The 15,047-nt window shown below is 40.6% G+C and overlaps 1 protein-coding gene across 4 annotated transcripts in view; it reads left to right on the top strand.

Moving 5' to 3' along the window:
- Positions 1–15,047, top strand: part of pnpla7b (patatin-like phospholipase domain containing 7b) — a 354,731-nt gene that overhangs the window by 45,812 nt on the left and 293,872 nt on the right. For 3 of the 4 annotated variants that reach the window (XM_043719901.2, XM_043719899.2, XM_043719900.2), the window contains exons 5-8: positions 3,728–3,810; positions 5,345–5,433; positions 8,773–8,913; positions 14,511–14,670. In XM_043719901.2, the coding sequence (XP_043575836.2) occupies positions 3,728–3,810; positions 5,345–5,433; positions 8,773–8,913; positions 14,511–14,670 (473 nt within the window). Of the gene's footprint in view, positions 1–3,727; positions 3,811–5,344; positions 5,434–8,772; positions 8,914–14,510; positions 14,671–15,047 lie in introns of those variants that run through there. The other variant, XM_087998537.1, reaches the window with a different exon arrangement.

Genomic DNA, 15,047 nt, shown 5'->3' with positions numbered 1-15,047 from the left:
CCAAGATCCCGGTTGAGGCCCTCCCTATGGATACAGACACACACACTCCGACATGCACCCCCTCACAGACCTAAGACACTCTACACTCCCATACAAACACATATACACTCTCTGTCTCTCACTCACAACCCCCCAACCCAGACAGACAGACAGACACATGCACACATATACATATACGTTTGTGGGGTGAATTTGGGCTTGCAGAGTTACATTGTATTTTGCTCAAAGACTGCATGAATTAATGTAAAACTCTGTTATCTCCCTTTTTAGTTTACAACAGTCTAAACATTATGGCAAAGTTAAAAATCACACAACACCAGGTTATAGTCCAACAGGTTTAATTGGAAGCACACTAGCTTTCGGAGCGATGCTCCTTAAACCTGTTGGACTATAACCTGGTGTTGTGTGATTTTTAACTTTGTACACCCCAGTCCAACACCGGCATCTCCTAATCATTATGGCAAAGACAGAGAACACAGGGGGCGAACACCTTCAACATATTGTCTAGCTAATACCCATTGTTATAGTTAACTGAAGAATGCAACTTTTAAAGAAAAGGTTTTGTGATTTACAGGTGAAAGAAGTGAAACTATCAAAGTATTCTAACAGATGAAAGCCTCAACAACAGTTAAGGTATTATTCAATGTATAATTTCAGTTACATCACACTGTAAATTTTTGCTATAAATTCTGTGTGTTAGGATTGAGCCCTCCACTACCACCTGATGAAGAAGCGGCACTCCGAAAGCTAGTGTGCTTCTAATTAAACCTGATTTGGAGATGCCGGTGTTGGAACTAGGGTGTACAAAGTTAAAAATCACACAACATTAGGTTATAGTCCAACAGGTTTAATTGGAAGCACACTAGTTTTTGGAGCGACGCTCCTTCATCAGGTGATAGTGGAGGGCTCGATCGTAACACAGAATTTATAGCAAACATTTGCAGTGTGATATAACTGAAATTATACATTGAAAAATTGATTGTCTGTTAAGCCTTTCATCTGTTAGAATACAGTGATAGTTTCACTTCTTTCATGTGTAAATCACAAAACCTTTTTTTTAAAGTTGCATTCTCAGGTTAGCTGTTAACAATGGTGATAGCTAGACAATATGTTGAAGGTGTTAGCCCCCTGTGTTCTCTGTCTATGACCTGATGTTTAGATTGATTCTAATCTAAAAAGTGAGATAACAGAGTTTTACATAAATTCATGCAGTTTTTGAGCTCAGAGTTCTACATGAATGTATGCAGTTTTTGAGCAAAGTGCAATGTAACTCTGCCAGTACAAATTCACCCCACAAAATATGTGTGTGCATGTGGGTCTTTGTCTGTCTGTGTGTCTGTCTGTCTGTCTGGGGTGGGGGTTGCGAGTGTGAGAAAGTGTGCGTGTGTAGTGAGTGCAGAGTGTCTTAAGTCTGTGAGGGGGTGCATGTGTGGGTGTCTATAAGGGTGTGTGTGGGTGTCTGTGTGTACCTGTGTCCGTGTGGATGTGTGTGTTTGTGTAGGAATATGTGTGTGTGTGTGTGTGTAGTGCAATGGTGATCACCTGTAATGTGACATGAACCCAAGGTCCCGGTTGAGGCCCTCCCTATGGGTACCAATTAAACCTGTTGGACAATAACCTGGTGTTGTGTGATTTTTAATAGAATGTTAGCATTTATTGCGAGGGGCATTGAATACAATTGGTGGGATGACTGAGCAGTGTTGTTCTCCTTATTTAAGGAACAATGTGAATGCTTTGGAAGCATTTCAGAGAAGGTTTACAAGACTAATACCCATGCTGGGGATGCAGGGCTATTTGTTGTCAGCTAATATGGTCTGAAGTAATTTCTGCATTCTAATGGTATCAGGGAATGGGTGATGAGTATAGATATTTTGAATGAACCTAACCAAATATGATATGACATACCTTTGGAGCAGGTGGGACATTACTGCTGCATTTGGTGATGGATATATTAATTAAGATTTAATTAGGTTTGAATTGGTTGCATATATATTGGAAACTAAATGTGCTCTGGTGGTGTAGTTGTAGTGCCAGGAGGCCTGAGTTCAAGTCCCATCTGCTCCAGAAGTATGTAATAACATCTGAACAGGATAATTAGAAAATATCTGTAAATGGGGAACTAGTCATCAGTGGGGATGAGAAAATTTGCATCTAGCCAGAGTTGTTAGACATGTATATATTCTAGCAGGTGGAAATATTCCATTCCATTCCATACATGTCCTTGTTGATGATGGACAGAGTTTGGGGACTTCAGGTTTCAACCTTGTGTCTCTTTTTATTAAGAGAGCAATATGGGGCTATGGCGACTTTAATTATTTCATTATACATTGCTAATCATTCAGTGATGAGCGAAGCTTTTTGAATTTAGCTGCAATCTATTCCCATCTCTTGTATATTAATTTTGTAACATCTACAATATATTATACACTTAACCTTGACTGCTTTGTAAAAGTCGTTCTGATATTGAAAATGTTGAGAGCTCAGTATATGACCAACAGTCTGCAAAGATGCCCTTCTAGTTCATCTACGTACTGGCAAGTGGAGAGAAATCCTGCTTAATGCTTACACCACTGACTTTGGGGAATGTTAATCAAGGATATTAACTCCTCCTGAGTGAGGAAAAATCTCTCTCCTGATCTTTTGGCTCTTGAAACTTTTGCCAGCTAGTTTGCAAACCACGTAAAGTGCAAGGACACTCTTTAGTTAAATGTTTCTAAATCAACACATTCCAGCATGTTATGACACGCCTCTGGAGCACAGATCAGCTTTGAAGTGGGGTCCTCTGTCTCAGACATGGGGACGCTACCATTATACCACGAGAACCCACTCTTTAGTTAAATTTGAGATGTGCCATTTCTCTTCTTAATGAGGTGTAATAAACACAGATGGAGATTGCCTTTTGTGTTTACTGCATTCTTTACAAACCTGTACTATCCTTCTCGGGTTTTCATTTGAGTTCTCTACATTGTTATCTGTAGATATTTAAGGTGATAGTGAAGGTAAGTAGAGATAACAGGATCAAGGTTATAGAAGGGTGCTTCTGCCTGTTTTGTTTCTGAGCAAAATGATTATTCAAGCCTGGTTGCAAAACACAATTTAAGCTGATTTCTAAGTTCATCACTGATGGAATGCTGCACTGAAGACCGCATCGTCTTCCAGATGAGACGGTAGACTGAGATTCAATCAACCCTTTCTGGTGAAAATGAGAATCTGTAGCAGTCTTGTTAAGTGTGGAAATGTGGTGGTCAGTTTCTGCATAATCATTAACGAGACTGAAGACCAGATTTTATTTGGTGGTATTGAGAGGCGGACAATTAATTGAGTGAAACCAAGAGATCTGCAGTCCCTTTGCTTACAGGGCAGGAATCAATACTTGAGATATGAATAGAATATTTCTGTCAATACAGAAGAGCTTGACCATGCTCTGATGTGAGGTCCTCAACAGACCTGATTAATGGGCTTTGGATGTAATCACATTTAAATGCATTTTGTACCTTTTTAATGTAGAAAACACCACCTGATCAAAAACCAAGGTTCTTTTTCCTTTTTTTTGGGAGGGTCTGATACTTTGGCAGTAATGCCCAGGGCAGTTTCAGTCAAACGTCGAGCCACATTTTCACAGCTAAGAATCATGTCCTCCTTTGTGGTAGATTGCTTTAAGCACTTTTCCTGTAAGAGTGTTTTTTGGGTAATGTGCTCACGTCTGTGGTTTTGATTTCCCTTGCAGAACAGCAGCAGCAGGGCGTGACTCGGTACAGGTTCCGGAAGAGGGACAAGGTGATGTTTTATGGAAGAAAAATCATGAGAAAGGTAATTTAGCCATGGGTCCAAATCTGTCCAACAGTTTGTGTAATTACTTCATTTCCTACCATTTACATGCGTGTTACATGTGGTCTGTTCTTCTATGACTGAGTCAGTAATATCGTTTCATTTCTCAGCCTGAATAGCTGGAACAATTGCTTGAATTTATACCTTGAATTATTTGAATTAGTGATGGTGGGTGTTTGTGGGGTGTGCTGGGGAAATTGGTGGCAATGTGAGCCTGTACTCATGATCACATGGTCTTGTTTAGGTTGGATCATAGAATCCCTACAGTGTGGAAGCACGCCATTTGGCCCATTGAGTCCATACTGACCCTCAGAGAAGAGCTTCCCACCCAGATCGTACCCTATAACCACGTATTTCTCATGGCTAATGCATAGCCTGCACATCTCTGGACACTATGGGCAATTTAGCATGCCAAACCACCTAATCTGCACATCTTCGGACTTTGGGAGGAAACCCTTACAGACATGTGGAGAATGTACAAGCTCCATACAAACAGTCACCTGAAGGTGGAATTGAACCTGGATCCCTAGAGCTGTGAGGCACCAGTGCTAACTGCTGTGGCACTGTGCTGCCCTTTTGTTATGTGCATGGCTGAAGCTTGGTCCTGCTGATTTTGACATATCTATTTTGGTTTTGACAATTGCTTGTTGCCATGGTGTGATTTTTGTTTTACAATTATTGGCACAATTTGTTTGTTTTTTCTTCCCTCCTGAGTTAATTTTGTGTACAACTCAGTTTAACGGAATGAGAGCTACTCTCTTATCTCCTCTCCCTCCTTCTGAGAGAAGCCCTATGTGAAATGAATGGAACCCAAGCTTCCAGTGAGAATGGGTCCACAAACCAAAACTCCCTGTCCAAATTCTATGCTGTTTGCTGGCTTGTCTTGGACGGTGTAGAAATTGAATCGTGTCATTTTGGTTGCAGCAGGAATCAGTTCTTTAAGACAGGCACAAAAAGAAAAATATGTTCTTAATCAGATTACACAGTATCTCCTGGGCATATTTGGATAAATGGGAAGAACTGTGTTCTACAATATTGGTGTCCCTCTGTTTTTCGTAAGTATGGCATTAAAACGGGGATCTCTTGGTACTGCCTCAGAAACACCAGAAGGTGGTGCTTGTTCCTTACAAATGAACACTTTAAATTTAGATTATTTTAGGTTTGAATACTTCAGTATTAGTCTTGTCAAGTTTATTTTCAGCGATAGCTCCAGAATTTTGGGAACCAGTTCATTGAGATTTTGAAAGGAATTGGGAGTTAGCTTGTTGGGCTCCCCTTTCTTCTCCATCTTTTTATGCTGTTTTGTGTTGGTTTTTTATTATTGTTGTTGTTTGATCCCAGAAGTAACAAGCATCCCTTTCTCCTTTACCCATCTTCATATTCTTTCTCTTTTGATCTGTCCATCTTTGCTTACAATGATTCGCTTGTACGGCTGTAAACAAATTAAGTAAGAACACTTAAAACAGGGTACAGGATGATCTTGCAGCTATTTAACCTGTACTACTTTAAAACCTAGGTGAAACTATCTACCTCATCGCTGGTTGGGAACAATGTGCCTCGTCAGAGGTTGAGGAAGAGGCAGAAGGTACTGAACCTGGCTAGAAGGTACACCCTGTACAAATTGCTTTAGTCTAATTATAATTAATCCCTAATGAAGGGGAGGGATAGAGAGAAATGGCAGACTCTGCCATGATACTTGTTCAGATCTCTTGTATTTCATTAGTTATGCTCTGGATGGATATTCTGTACCAGCTCAAATAGTTATTGTGACTCTTTTTTCAATTAAGTACTGCGTTTGTTTATTAAATATATTTACATTTTAAGATATGTCATTGAAAGGCCATTGTAAATTAGCTCAAATTGTTCTCCCCTCAAGTACCAAATGGTTTTCACTGTGATTTAGTTACGACAGCAACAGCATTGATATACAGGGAGAAGTTGCTATTAAGAGACCCTGGAGTCCTAGTTCCCAAATGTTTATTTTAGAGAGGCATCTTGTTTATTGGCTAGGCTAGAACTATTAATATACCCTTGGGCACATAATATAAAATGACCACACATACAGTACTGAAGATGTGTTGTTCTTTGGGTGAGGCATTTTAACAAGGCTCCCTCTGGATGTGTGCGATTTTGAGGATGTGCAGATGAGTTCTCTCCGAAGTCCTGGTCAACATTTCTCCATCATTGAACCACATTATCTGCTTATTGGCATGTTTATGTTTGTTGTGAGCTGTGTGTAGATTAGTTGCTATGTTTTCTATATTACAGCAGGACTGGACTTCAAATGTTCTTAATTTTTTATGCCCCCATATGTATACCTTCCTTATGTATAGCCTGTCAAAGCAAGGAATAAATTTAGCAGAGTATTTTAAAAGATTAATAATTTGGTGTTGATTTAATCCAATAGATAATGAGCATAAATCTTAGATGATTAATGTCATCTGGCCCTGGATGTATATCAAATTGTAAGTGCTTTTATTGTATTGCCTTTGAGTTCTGCTGGCTTGAGTCACAATTCATCCAAATTACCGTTTCCAACCTGGTGTTTTGTACTGCTGCTCACTTTGATAGGATGAGCAGGTGACTTATCCTTGAATTTGTGCAAAATCTCTGCAGCTCGAGTTTTAAAACTCTACCCCAGTATGAATAGTGATATAGTTTTTCCTCGCTCTGCTCTGACATTTTTCTGAAAATGTGTTGCTGGAAAAGCGCAGCAGGTCAGGCAGCATCCAAGGAGTAGGAGAATCGACGTTTCGAGCATGAGCCCTTCTTCAGGAATGAGGAAAGTGTGTCCAGCAGGCTAAGATAAAAGGTAGGGAGGAGGGACTTAGGAGGGGCGTTGGAAATGCGATAGGTGGAAGGAGGTTAAGGTGTGAGGGTGATAGGCTGGAGTGGGAGTGGGGGTGGGGGTGGAGAGGTCAGGAAGAAGATTGCAGGTTAGGAAGGCGGTCACTTGAATGTCACTTGGTTGCAATCAGTTGTTATTACGTGGCCAACAGAAAAGTGCAAAACATTTGCACTCAAAGTAATGGTTTGTTTTAGTAAATATTTGAAGGGGAGATGGTAGCTTAGAGGTAGTGTCACTGCCTATGGGTATACAGATTCAAATCCCACACAGCAGTTGATGATTTTTGATTTCAATCAATAAATCTGCAGTACAAAATCAGTCTCAATAATGGTAATCATGATGGCCATGATCGTGCTGAATGCCCATCTGATTTACCAATGTTGTTCAGATGTGTAAATCTGCCATCTGCAGCTGGTTTGGCCTACATGTGACCCTAGACCCACATTAGTGTGGTTGATTTTGACTGCCTTCTCAAATACCATATGTAGCAATCTACTAGGTTCAAGGGAAATGTGAGCTGGACAGCAAATACTGGCCTTTCCAGCCAACTTCGAAACCCATGATGAATTAAAAGAAGTATTTGATATCACTTACTTTTGGTGGTTATTGTCATTGCCAGCAACAGCTATAAATGCATCACACACTCTTGTCCTCAGCATGCCCACACTCTTTACATTTATTCCCTCCCCATCCTATTTCTTCTACCCTCCCATGCCACTCATCCTGCTCTTAGTATCTCATCATCAAATTAGATCCCTTATGGAAACAAGCTCTCTAGCCAAGGTTATCATAAACCAATGCATTCAATGGCTATAAAATCATATGCAAACATTTGCCAGTTGTACAGTAATAAATTTTGCCTTTCTAAATTTTGGTCATTCCTGGAGAAATGGGTGACAGGTCAGTGGCTGTAGGTATCAAACTGGTTATGTGAATAGTGGGAATAATTTAATGTTGCATTCTAAAATTGCTTTGAAGCATTTCTGTGCACTATGGGGTGATTGCACTGATGTTAAATTAGGTCTGGACATCATTAACCCCCAGACACTAAATATGTCTCTGCCTTTTTCATTCTTTAGTAGCTGCAGCATCTGCTAATCTTTGGCAGCCACAGTGCATCATGTGCTCCTGTACTCATTAGAGTTTAGAAAGATGAGAGGATACCTCATTGAAGCATACAAGACTTTTAGAGGGCAGATGCAGAAAGGTTGATTCCCCTTGAGGGACAATCCGGACCAGAGGTCATATCTTGCAATAAAAGGGTTGCATATTCAACACAGATGGGAAAGGAACTTTGTTTTGCAGATAGTGAATCTGTGGAATTCTTTGCCGCAGAAGGCAGTTGAGGCTGGGTCATTAAATATATATAAGACTGAGGCAGGCAAATTTCTAATCCGCAATAAGGCAGAAAAGTAGTGTTGAGGGTCATCAAATCAGCCATGAATAATTGAGTAGCGGAGCAGACATGATCACCTCTTGCTTCTATGTTTAATGAGTCTTGGTACCTCTATGCATTAGATCAGAGAGGTCCAGGAGATAGTTAATGTTGGATATAAGTTGCAGATTTTCAGCTGATCATTAATTCTGTGCAGGATAGTACTGACAATGCTTGAACTTAGAGTTGTGAAGTTTGACTGCTAATGTGAATGTGGTCTTCTTGAATTCACAGATATTGTAATGTTGATGTTTCTGGCAGGAATGGGAATACTTGCTCAGGAACTACTTAGTCATTGATGACCCTTGTCAATCAGAAGTGTCTTCGGTGCTTTCTCGTCTTTATTTTAAATATTTTGGGGAATAGGATTTTGTTGCTATTGTATAATCATCTCAAAATGCACTGCTTTAGATGTGAAGCCTTAAAAGAAGATAGTGAACAGATGGTACAATTTGCTAGAAATAGTTACCCACAGGGATTATCATTGAGGGTGGGTGTCTTGAGAATTTACTAAGAATAGGTGCGCTTGCTAACAGATGAGCTGTTTGGTGTAGTGCTGATGGAGACATGTATTCAATTATTTTCAATGATTCATGTTACTTTCAAAGTATCTCAACATTTATAAAATGCATTGTTAATTTGTTTTACTGATGTCTTGCAGAATACTCCGACTCAAGAAGGAGCCACCAACCTTGCAGCCAAAGGAACCGCCCTCTTCACTTCTGGAGGCTGACCTGACCGAATTTGATGTCAAAAATTCCCACTTGCCATCTGAGGTTCTTTATATGCTCAAGAATGTTAGGTAAGCATCCAAGTAGGTAATGCCACTTTCCCTGTATACAGAAGAACCTTGATTATCCAGCATTCGATTAACTGAATTTCAGATGATCCAAACAAGATCGGAAGGTCCTGATGCGTGGCTAACTATGTTATCCGGCATTTGATTTACCAAACAAAATACTCCCCGCCCATGTCCTTCGGATAATCAAGGTTCCTCTGTAATTGATGTTGCTGCAATGCAAATTTGATGTTCCTTAGAGGGCATTTGTACTTATTTCAGGATTGTTTAATATACCAGTAAACTTTTTGAGTAATGTTCTGAATCCAACAACTTGTCTCCATTACTTTGAGTACTGGTGACAGCCATATCTTCCATCTCAGTGGACCTGATGCTAAACATATCACCAATAATTAAAGTCAACAGAATGTTGAATCATATTAAATAATGTTTGCTATGGCCCAGTGGTAGCCTCCCATCTAAAGTTTGTGGGTTCAAGTCCCACTCCAGACACATAGTCTACGATTAACAGTGGATTATTCAAGAAACACTGTACTGGAGATGATACTGTTTAGACAAGTTGCTAAACTGAGGTTGTTTTTGCAGTCCAAGGTAGATCACAACAGTCATAGGATATTACAGTATGGAAATTGGCCTTTCAGCCTATCTTCTTCATGCTGGTCATCAAGCATCTATTTACTCCAGTTCCATTTCCTATCACTTGGCCTATAACCTTGTGTGCAATGGTGAGTCAAGTGTTCATCTAAATACTTAAATACTTTAATGGTTCTTGCCTCTATCCTGCTTTCAGGCAATGTGTTCCAGATAACCACCATCCTCTGGATGAAAACATTTCTCCATGAATCCTCTCTAACCTCCTCTTTCTCGCCCCCCCCCCCCCCCCCACTGGTTATTGATCCCTGTACTAAGGGGATTTTTTTTTTCAATCCATCCTATTTATGTCCTTGATTTCCCTCCTCCACCTTCTGATCAAAGCAACCCCAGCCCTTCTAGTCCATTTTCATAGTTGAAATACTCCAGCCCAAACAACATCGTGCTAAATCTCCTCTGCACCCTCTCCAGTGCAATTGCATCCTTCCGAGATCCCAATTTACCAGTTTTAAGAACAGGGGAGAACTCCATGGTGCCCTTCCTAAAATTTATCTTTTCTTACCAGCATTATTAAAAATAATGACCTGGTCATTAATGATGTGGTGGAATCTTGCTGTGTGCAAAATGGTGCTGTGTGTTGACTGTGACATACTTTGAATGTCCTGAGGTCCTACAATGTCAGTCTTCCTTTTTAAATCTGAATACAAGATTGCAGTGGTCATGATTAAACTTTACAGTGTTCTGAATTGACTCAGAGGAGCCATGAAACTGCTTTCTGAAGTTAGACAGTTGATTAAGCATGAACTGGTGTAGTGGTGAATGAATATTGGGAGATGGACCTATAGAGAGGGAATGCAGACAGAGTAACAGCAAAGCAGGAGTTTAGGACGATAAGAGGAAATAAGAGGGAGGGTGAGAATAGATACAGAACGGGAGGTTAAAATTAAAATGATGCTTATAGCACACACTAATGCTTTCTATGACAATGTATCTATCTTCATCTCTCTCTTTCTCTACCTAAGTGATTTCTTAGCTGAATTGGCTATATGTTATTGTAGGCTAATGACTAAAATAATTTCAATACTGACAGTTATGAGTTAGTTATTTCAAAATAAATGTGCATAAACAACTTTGTAAGACTATTGGGAAGCTATGACTCAGGCTTTAAGCTGCATTATCATTTTATTGGGCAAGTTATCTGTCCTCTCAATAAACAATCTTTAAATATAGTAAATATTGTAAAATACTGGCAAAATCAGCCTTAGTTCACTGACTTGATGAGGACTGTAGTAATCTGATGACAGCACAAACCCTATACCTGAAATTTAAATTATCACTGCTTGGTAGTGTAAACAACAATAACTTACATTTGTATTGCACCTTTCATAACATTTTCCAAGGTGATTTGTAGAGCTGTTCACAAAGAAACTGAGTGCGAGAAACACTTGAGAGGCACAATGGCTTAGTGGTTAGCACTGCTGCCTCAGAGCACAGCGACCTAGGTTCAATTCCACCTTTGGATGACTATCTGTTTGGTGTTTGTACATTCTCCCAAGGTCTGTGTGGGTTCGCTCTGGGTGCTCCGGTTTCCTCCCACAGTGCAAAGTTGTGCAGGTCAGGTGGATTGACCATGCTAAATTGGGTATAGTGTTTAGGGAATGTATGGGATGGGTGGATTGGCCATGGAAAATGCAGGGTTACAGGGATGAGGGAGCAGACTGGATGGGGTAGCAGACTAGATGGGATGCCCTTCAGAGGGTCAGTGCAGACTCGATGGGCCAAATGGCCTGCTTCCCCTTTGAGTTTCTTTGTGATCAAATCTTAGTCAAAGTTGTGTAATCAAGTTATGCTCTTAAGAGCAAAAGGCAGTAATGTATTACAAAGGAATTCTGGAGTTTGGACCTAGTGGGTTGAAGGCACAAATGATTAATAAGTTCATAAGTTAGAGTAAAGTTAATTGATTTGAGATTTTTGAATGGAAAATTACAGCTAGATCATTTAGAAGTGATGCCACTCCTTTTGTGTGTGGAAATATATGCTATCTTGATAACTTTGGCTAGACATTAGTGAAGATTGTTTTCACCTTATGCTTTCATGTTAAATATGGGATCTGAACTTGTGGACGTTTTTAAAAATTTGGGTCTTGTACTTTGGCACAGGATCAGGGATCCTCGGATGGTCCAAGCATGACCCAGTGCAATTTTAAGCCGGGCAGTCTGAAAGAATCAACCAATCTTGAAACAGCTAATCTCAATCATTAAGGAGTCGGATAGGAGTGCTGTAATTTGCCTCGTTGCCAATCTTGTGAGGAAACAAAAGCAGCTCAGGTTCTTGCTGTCGAATCCAACTGGAAATTGAGGATTGGAGCAGATGCGACTAAAAGTCATAAAATAATCCCCCTCTGATCACTGACTTGGCCAATGCACAAGAAATTACAATTTGGCAACAGTATTCGGGCGGCACGGTGGGACAGTGGTTAGCACTGCTGCCTCATCGCGCCAGAGACCCGGGTTCAATTCCTGCCTCAGGAATGTCTGTGTGGAGTTTGCAAATTCTCCCCGTGTCTGCGTGGTTTTCCTCCGGGTGCTCCGGTTTCCACCCATAATCCAAAATATGTGCAGGTCAGGTGAATTGGCCACGCTAAATTGCCCCTAGTGTTAGGTGAAGGGGTAAATGGATGGGTGGGTTGCTCTTCGGAGGATTGGTGTGGACTTGTTGGGCCGAAGGGCCTGTTTCCACACTGTAAGTAATCGAATCCAATCTAATCTATTCTCTGAAGCATTCGAGGTCCAAGATCTGAGGGCTTTACTCCCAAAGGGATGGATCTGGCTGCGATGCTCTTTGAGTGTCGGTGTAGACCCAGTAGGACAAAAGGCCTGCTTCCACACTGTCTGGATTCTATGATTCAAAGAGCATGGAACGTGCCGGGAGGTAGTGGAAGAAGTGAATGTTTTAACATGAGGTGCTAATCAAGTGGAATGCTTTGCCATGGATGCTGTTGGAGCTGCACGCATCTAAGCAAATAGGGACTGTTCCACCGCACTCATGTTTTACATCTTGAGGATGGCGAGCAGACTTTGGCGCATCAGACAGTGAGTTGCTAGCTGCAGCATTCCTAACCTCTGACCTGTACTTACAGCCGGGATTATTTAAATGGACAGTCTAATTCAGTTTCTGGTCAGTGCTAACCCCAAGATGTTAATAGTTATTCTCCTTGGTAGAAAAAGCCGGAAGTCAGAATATTTCTTTTATCCTTCATGCTGAGAGATCGGGAATTACAGGTTTCCAAAGGACTCTTGGGCATCTTTGTCGATGAATCATTAAGCGCTAGCATGCAGTTAGGAAAGTGAATGGTATTTTGGCATTCGTTGCAAGGAGATTTGAGTACAGAATTGAAGAAATCTTGCTGAGGTTTTATACAGCCTCGGTGAGACATCAAGTGGAGTATTGCATATATTTTTGGGTTCCTTATCTAAGGAGGAATGCACCATAGAGGGATTTCAAAGGATGTTTACCAGATTACCTAGGTTGGTGGGATTGTCTTACGTGGAGAGATTGAGGAAATTGTGTCAGTATTCTCTAGAATTTTGAAGAATTGAGAGCTGATCTAATTGCAACTTTGAAAATTCTTGGTTTGGGACAAGATAGGTATTAGACTGGACGTTTCTGTGGCTGGTGATACTAGCACCAGGAACAAAGACACCGAATATAAGTGGAGCTATTAAGTTTGGAATAAAGATTAATTCAGGAAATGGTGAACCTTTGGCGTTTTCTGCCTAGAGGACCATGCAAGTTCAAGACAGAAATCAATAGGTCTCTGGAGACTAAGACATTAGGGAATAATGAGCAATTGTGGGCAAATGGCATTGAAGAGATCATCAGCCATGATCTAGAAGGCAGGCTAGGCTCAATGGGCTGAATGGCCTAACCCTATTCCTATGTTCCTACATCCTGTGTTTTAAATTGAGATTAGGGAAGAAATTTAGGGATGTGGTGAGAGACAATTTGAGTCCTGTGTAGATAGCATTAAAGTTGCCCCCTGGTTCTGTACGTTCACGGTATTGTGACTGCTGAATTACTCTGTGATATGCAGCACATATGCATTGAGAGTCAAATTGAGAAAGATTTTATCCACTGTTCAACAAAGGCAGTGACCCTCACTCGGGTGTAGTTTTGTAGATGTTGGCAGCATTTGGTAGCATATTGTTGGGCAAGGGTTTGAGATAGGGTGAGTTTACTTCACTACTGGGGGTAGATGTCACCGTAAAGGTGGACTTTGTTCCCACTAGATTTTAACATGACCCTCTCCAGTAAGAGTGATAAAATGGTCAGTAGCTGGTCCTGGCTGGTTATCAAAACATATATTTATATTCCTATTCCTTCAACTCAACTAAAGGGCTTATCCCACTGACATTTGTAAGGTGTTCTGTAGCTGACCTGGCACAGAGCAGTGGACTTGATGCACACCAAGGAATTAGTGTTGTTTTCTAGCAGTTTGTTTTTATTGTAGTGATATTCCAAGATACAGAGGAACCTCGATTATCGGATTTATGGCAAGATTGCAAGGTCCCGATGCTTGGCTAAACTATGTTTTCCAGCATTTGATTATTCTGAATTCGATTAACCGAACAAAATACTGCCTGCCCGTGTCCTTTGGATAATCGAGGTTCCTCTGTATTCCAAAACTGGCTTTCGGAGGCTTGCAAGAGCAACCTGATATGAAACACTATTAAGTTCTTTCATTTTATGCTTCCATTTCATGGTATGGTTCACATCAGCTGTGTTAGGATATTGAATGAAGCCCCTTACAAAGGGGAATCAGAACTGGTCATACACATGCCTGTGGTTCTGCCATTAATCTGTAAAAAGGGTCAGTGAGAGTGCAGTGTTAAAAAGAAAATCGGATGTAATTTTGCCCTTTTACAAATGCAGTAGACTTGATGTGGCATCTTCAGCAGCTTCTATTATTTGTATTGCAGTGCAACATGTGTCATTCTTTATCCTTGCAGGGTGCTGGGACACTTTGAGAAACCGCTATTTCTGGAACTATGTAAACACATGATCTTTGTACAAGTCCATGAAGGGGAATACGTCTTCCGTCCAGGGGAGATTGATGACAGCATCCATGTAGTACAGGATGGGAAACTGGAACTCTGCATCAATGAGAATGTAAGAGTGTGCAGACCTTTTGTGTCTAAGAACCATTTAGGAGTATTTTATTTTGGTCCTGTTAATTAGTGACATGTTCTGGTTCAGGTCAAAAATTAAGCCATTGGAGCCACTGACTTTAATAAGCTCACTTTTCTCGCTTTTAATAGTTATGTTAAAGTAGCAGAGTCTAATCACATTGGAGTTGTTGTCTTTGAGGAGTTACACTGTTTGATGTGTGTGATGAAGCTGGGTTGATATTCTGAGCAGGAGTCATTACTCATAGAGCTTCATCTATGATAGAGGAATGAATCACATTGTCAGCCCAGTAAATCCTCCCAGTCAGTGATCTTTGTTACTGTCTATAACTCTGACAGATATCCCTGCTATGGATTACC

The sequence above is a fragment of the Chiloscyllium plagiosum genome, unplaced genomic scaffold (assembly GCF_037043375.1).
Source record: "Chiloscyllium plagiosum isolate Xiang-an unplaced genomic scaffold, Cpla_swu_hap1 HiC_scaffold_21, whole genome shotgun sequence".
Lineage (NCBI taxonomy): Eukaryota > Metazoa > Chordata > Chondrichthyes > Orectolobiformes > Hemiscylliidae > Chiloscyllium > Chiloscyllium plagiosum.
Note: the sequence above shows the minus strand (reverse complement) of the source record. Positions and strands in the feature narration are given on the sequence as shown.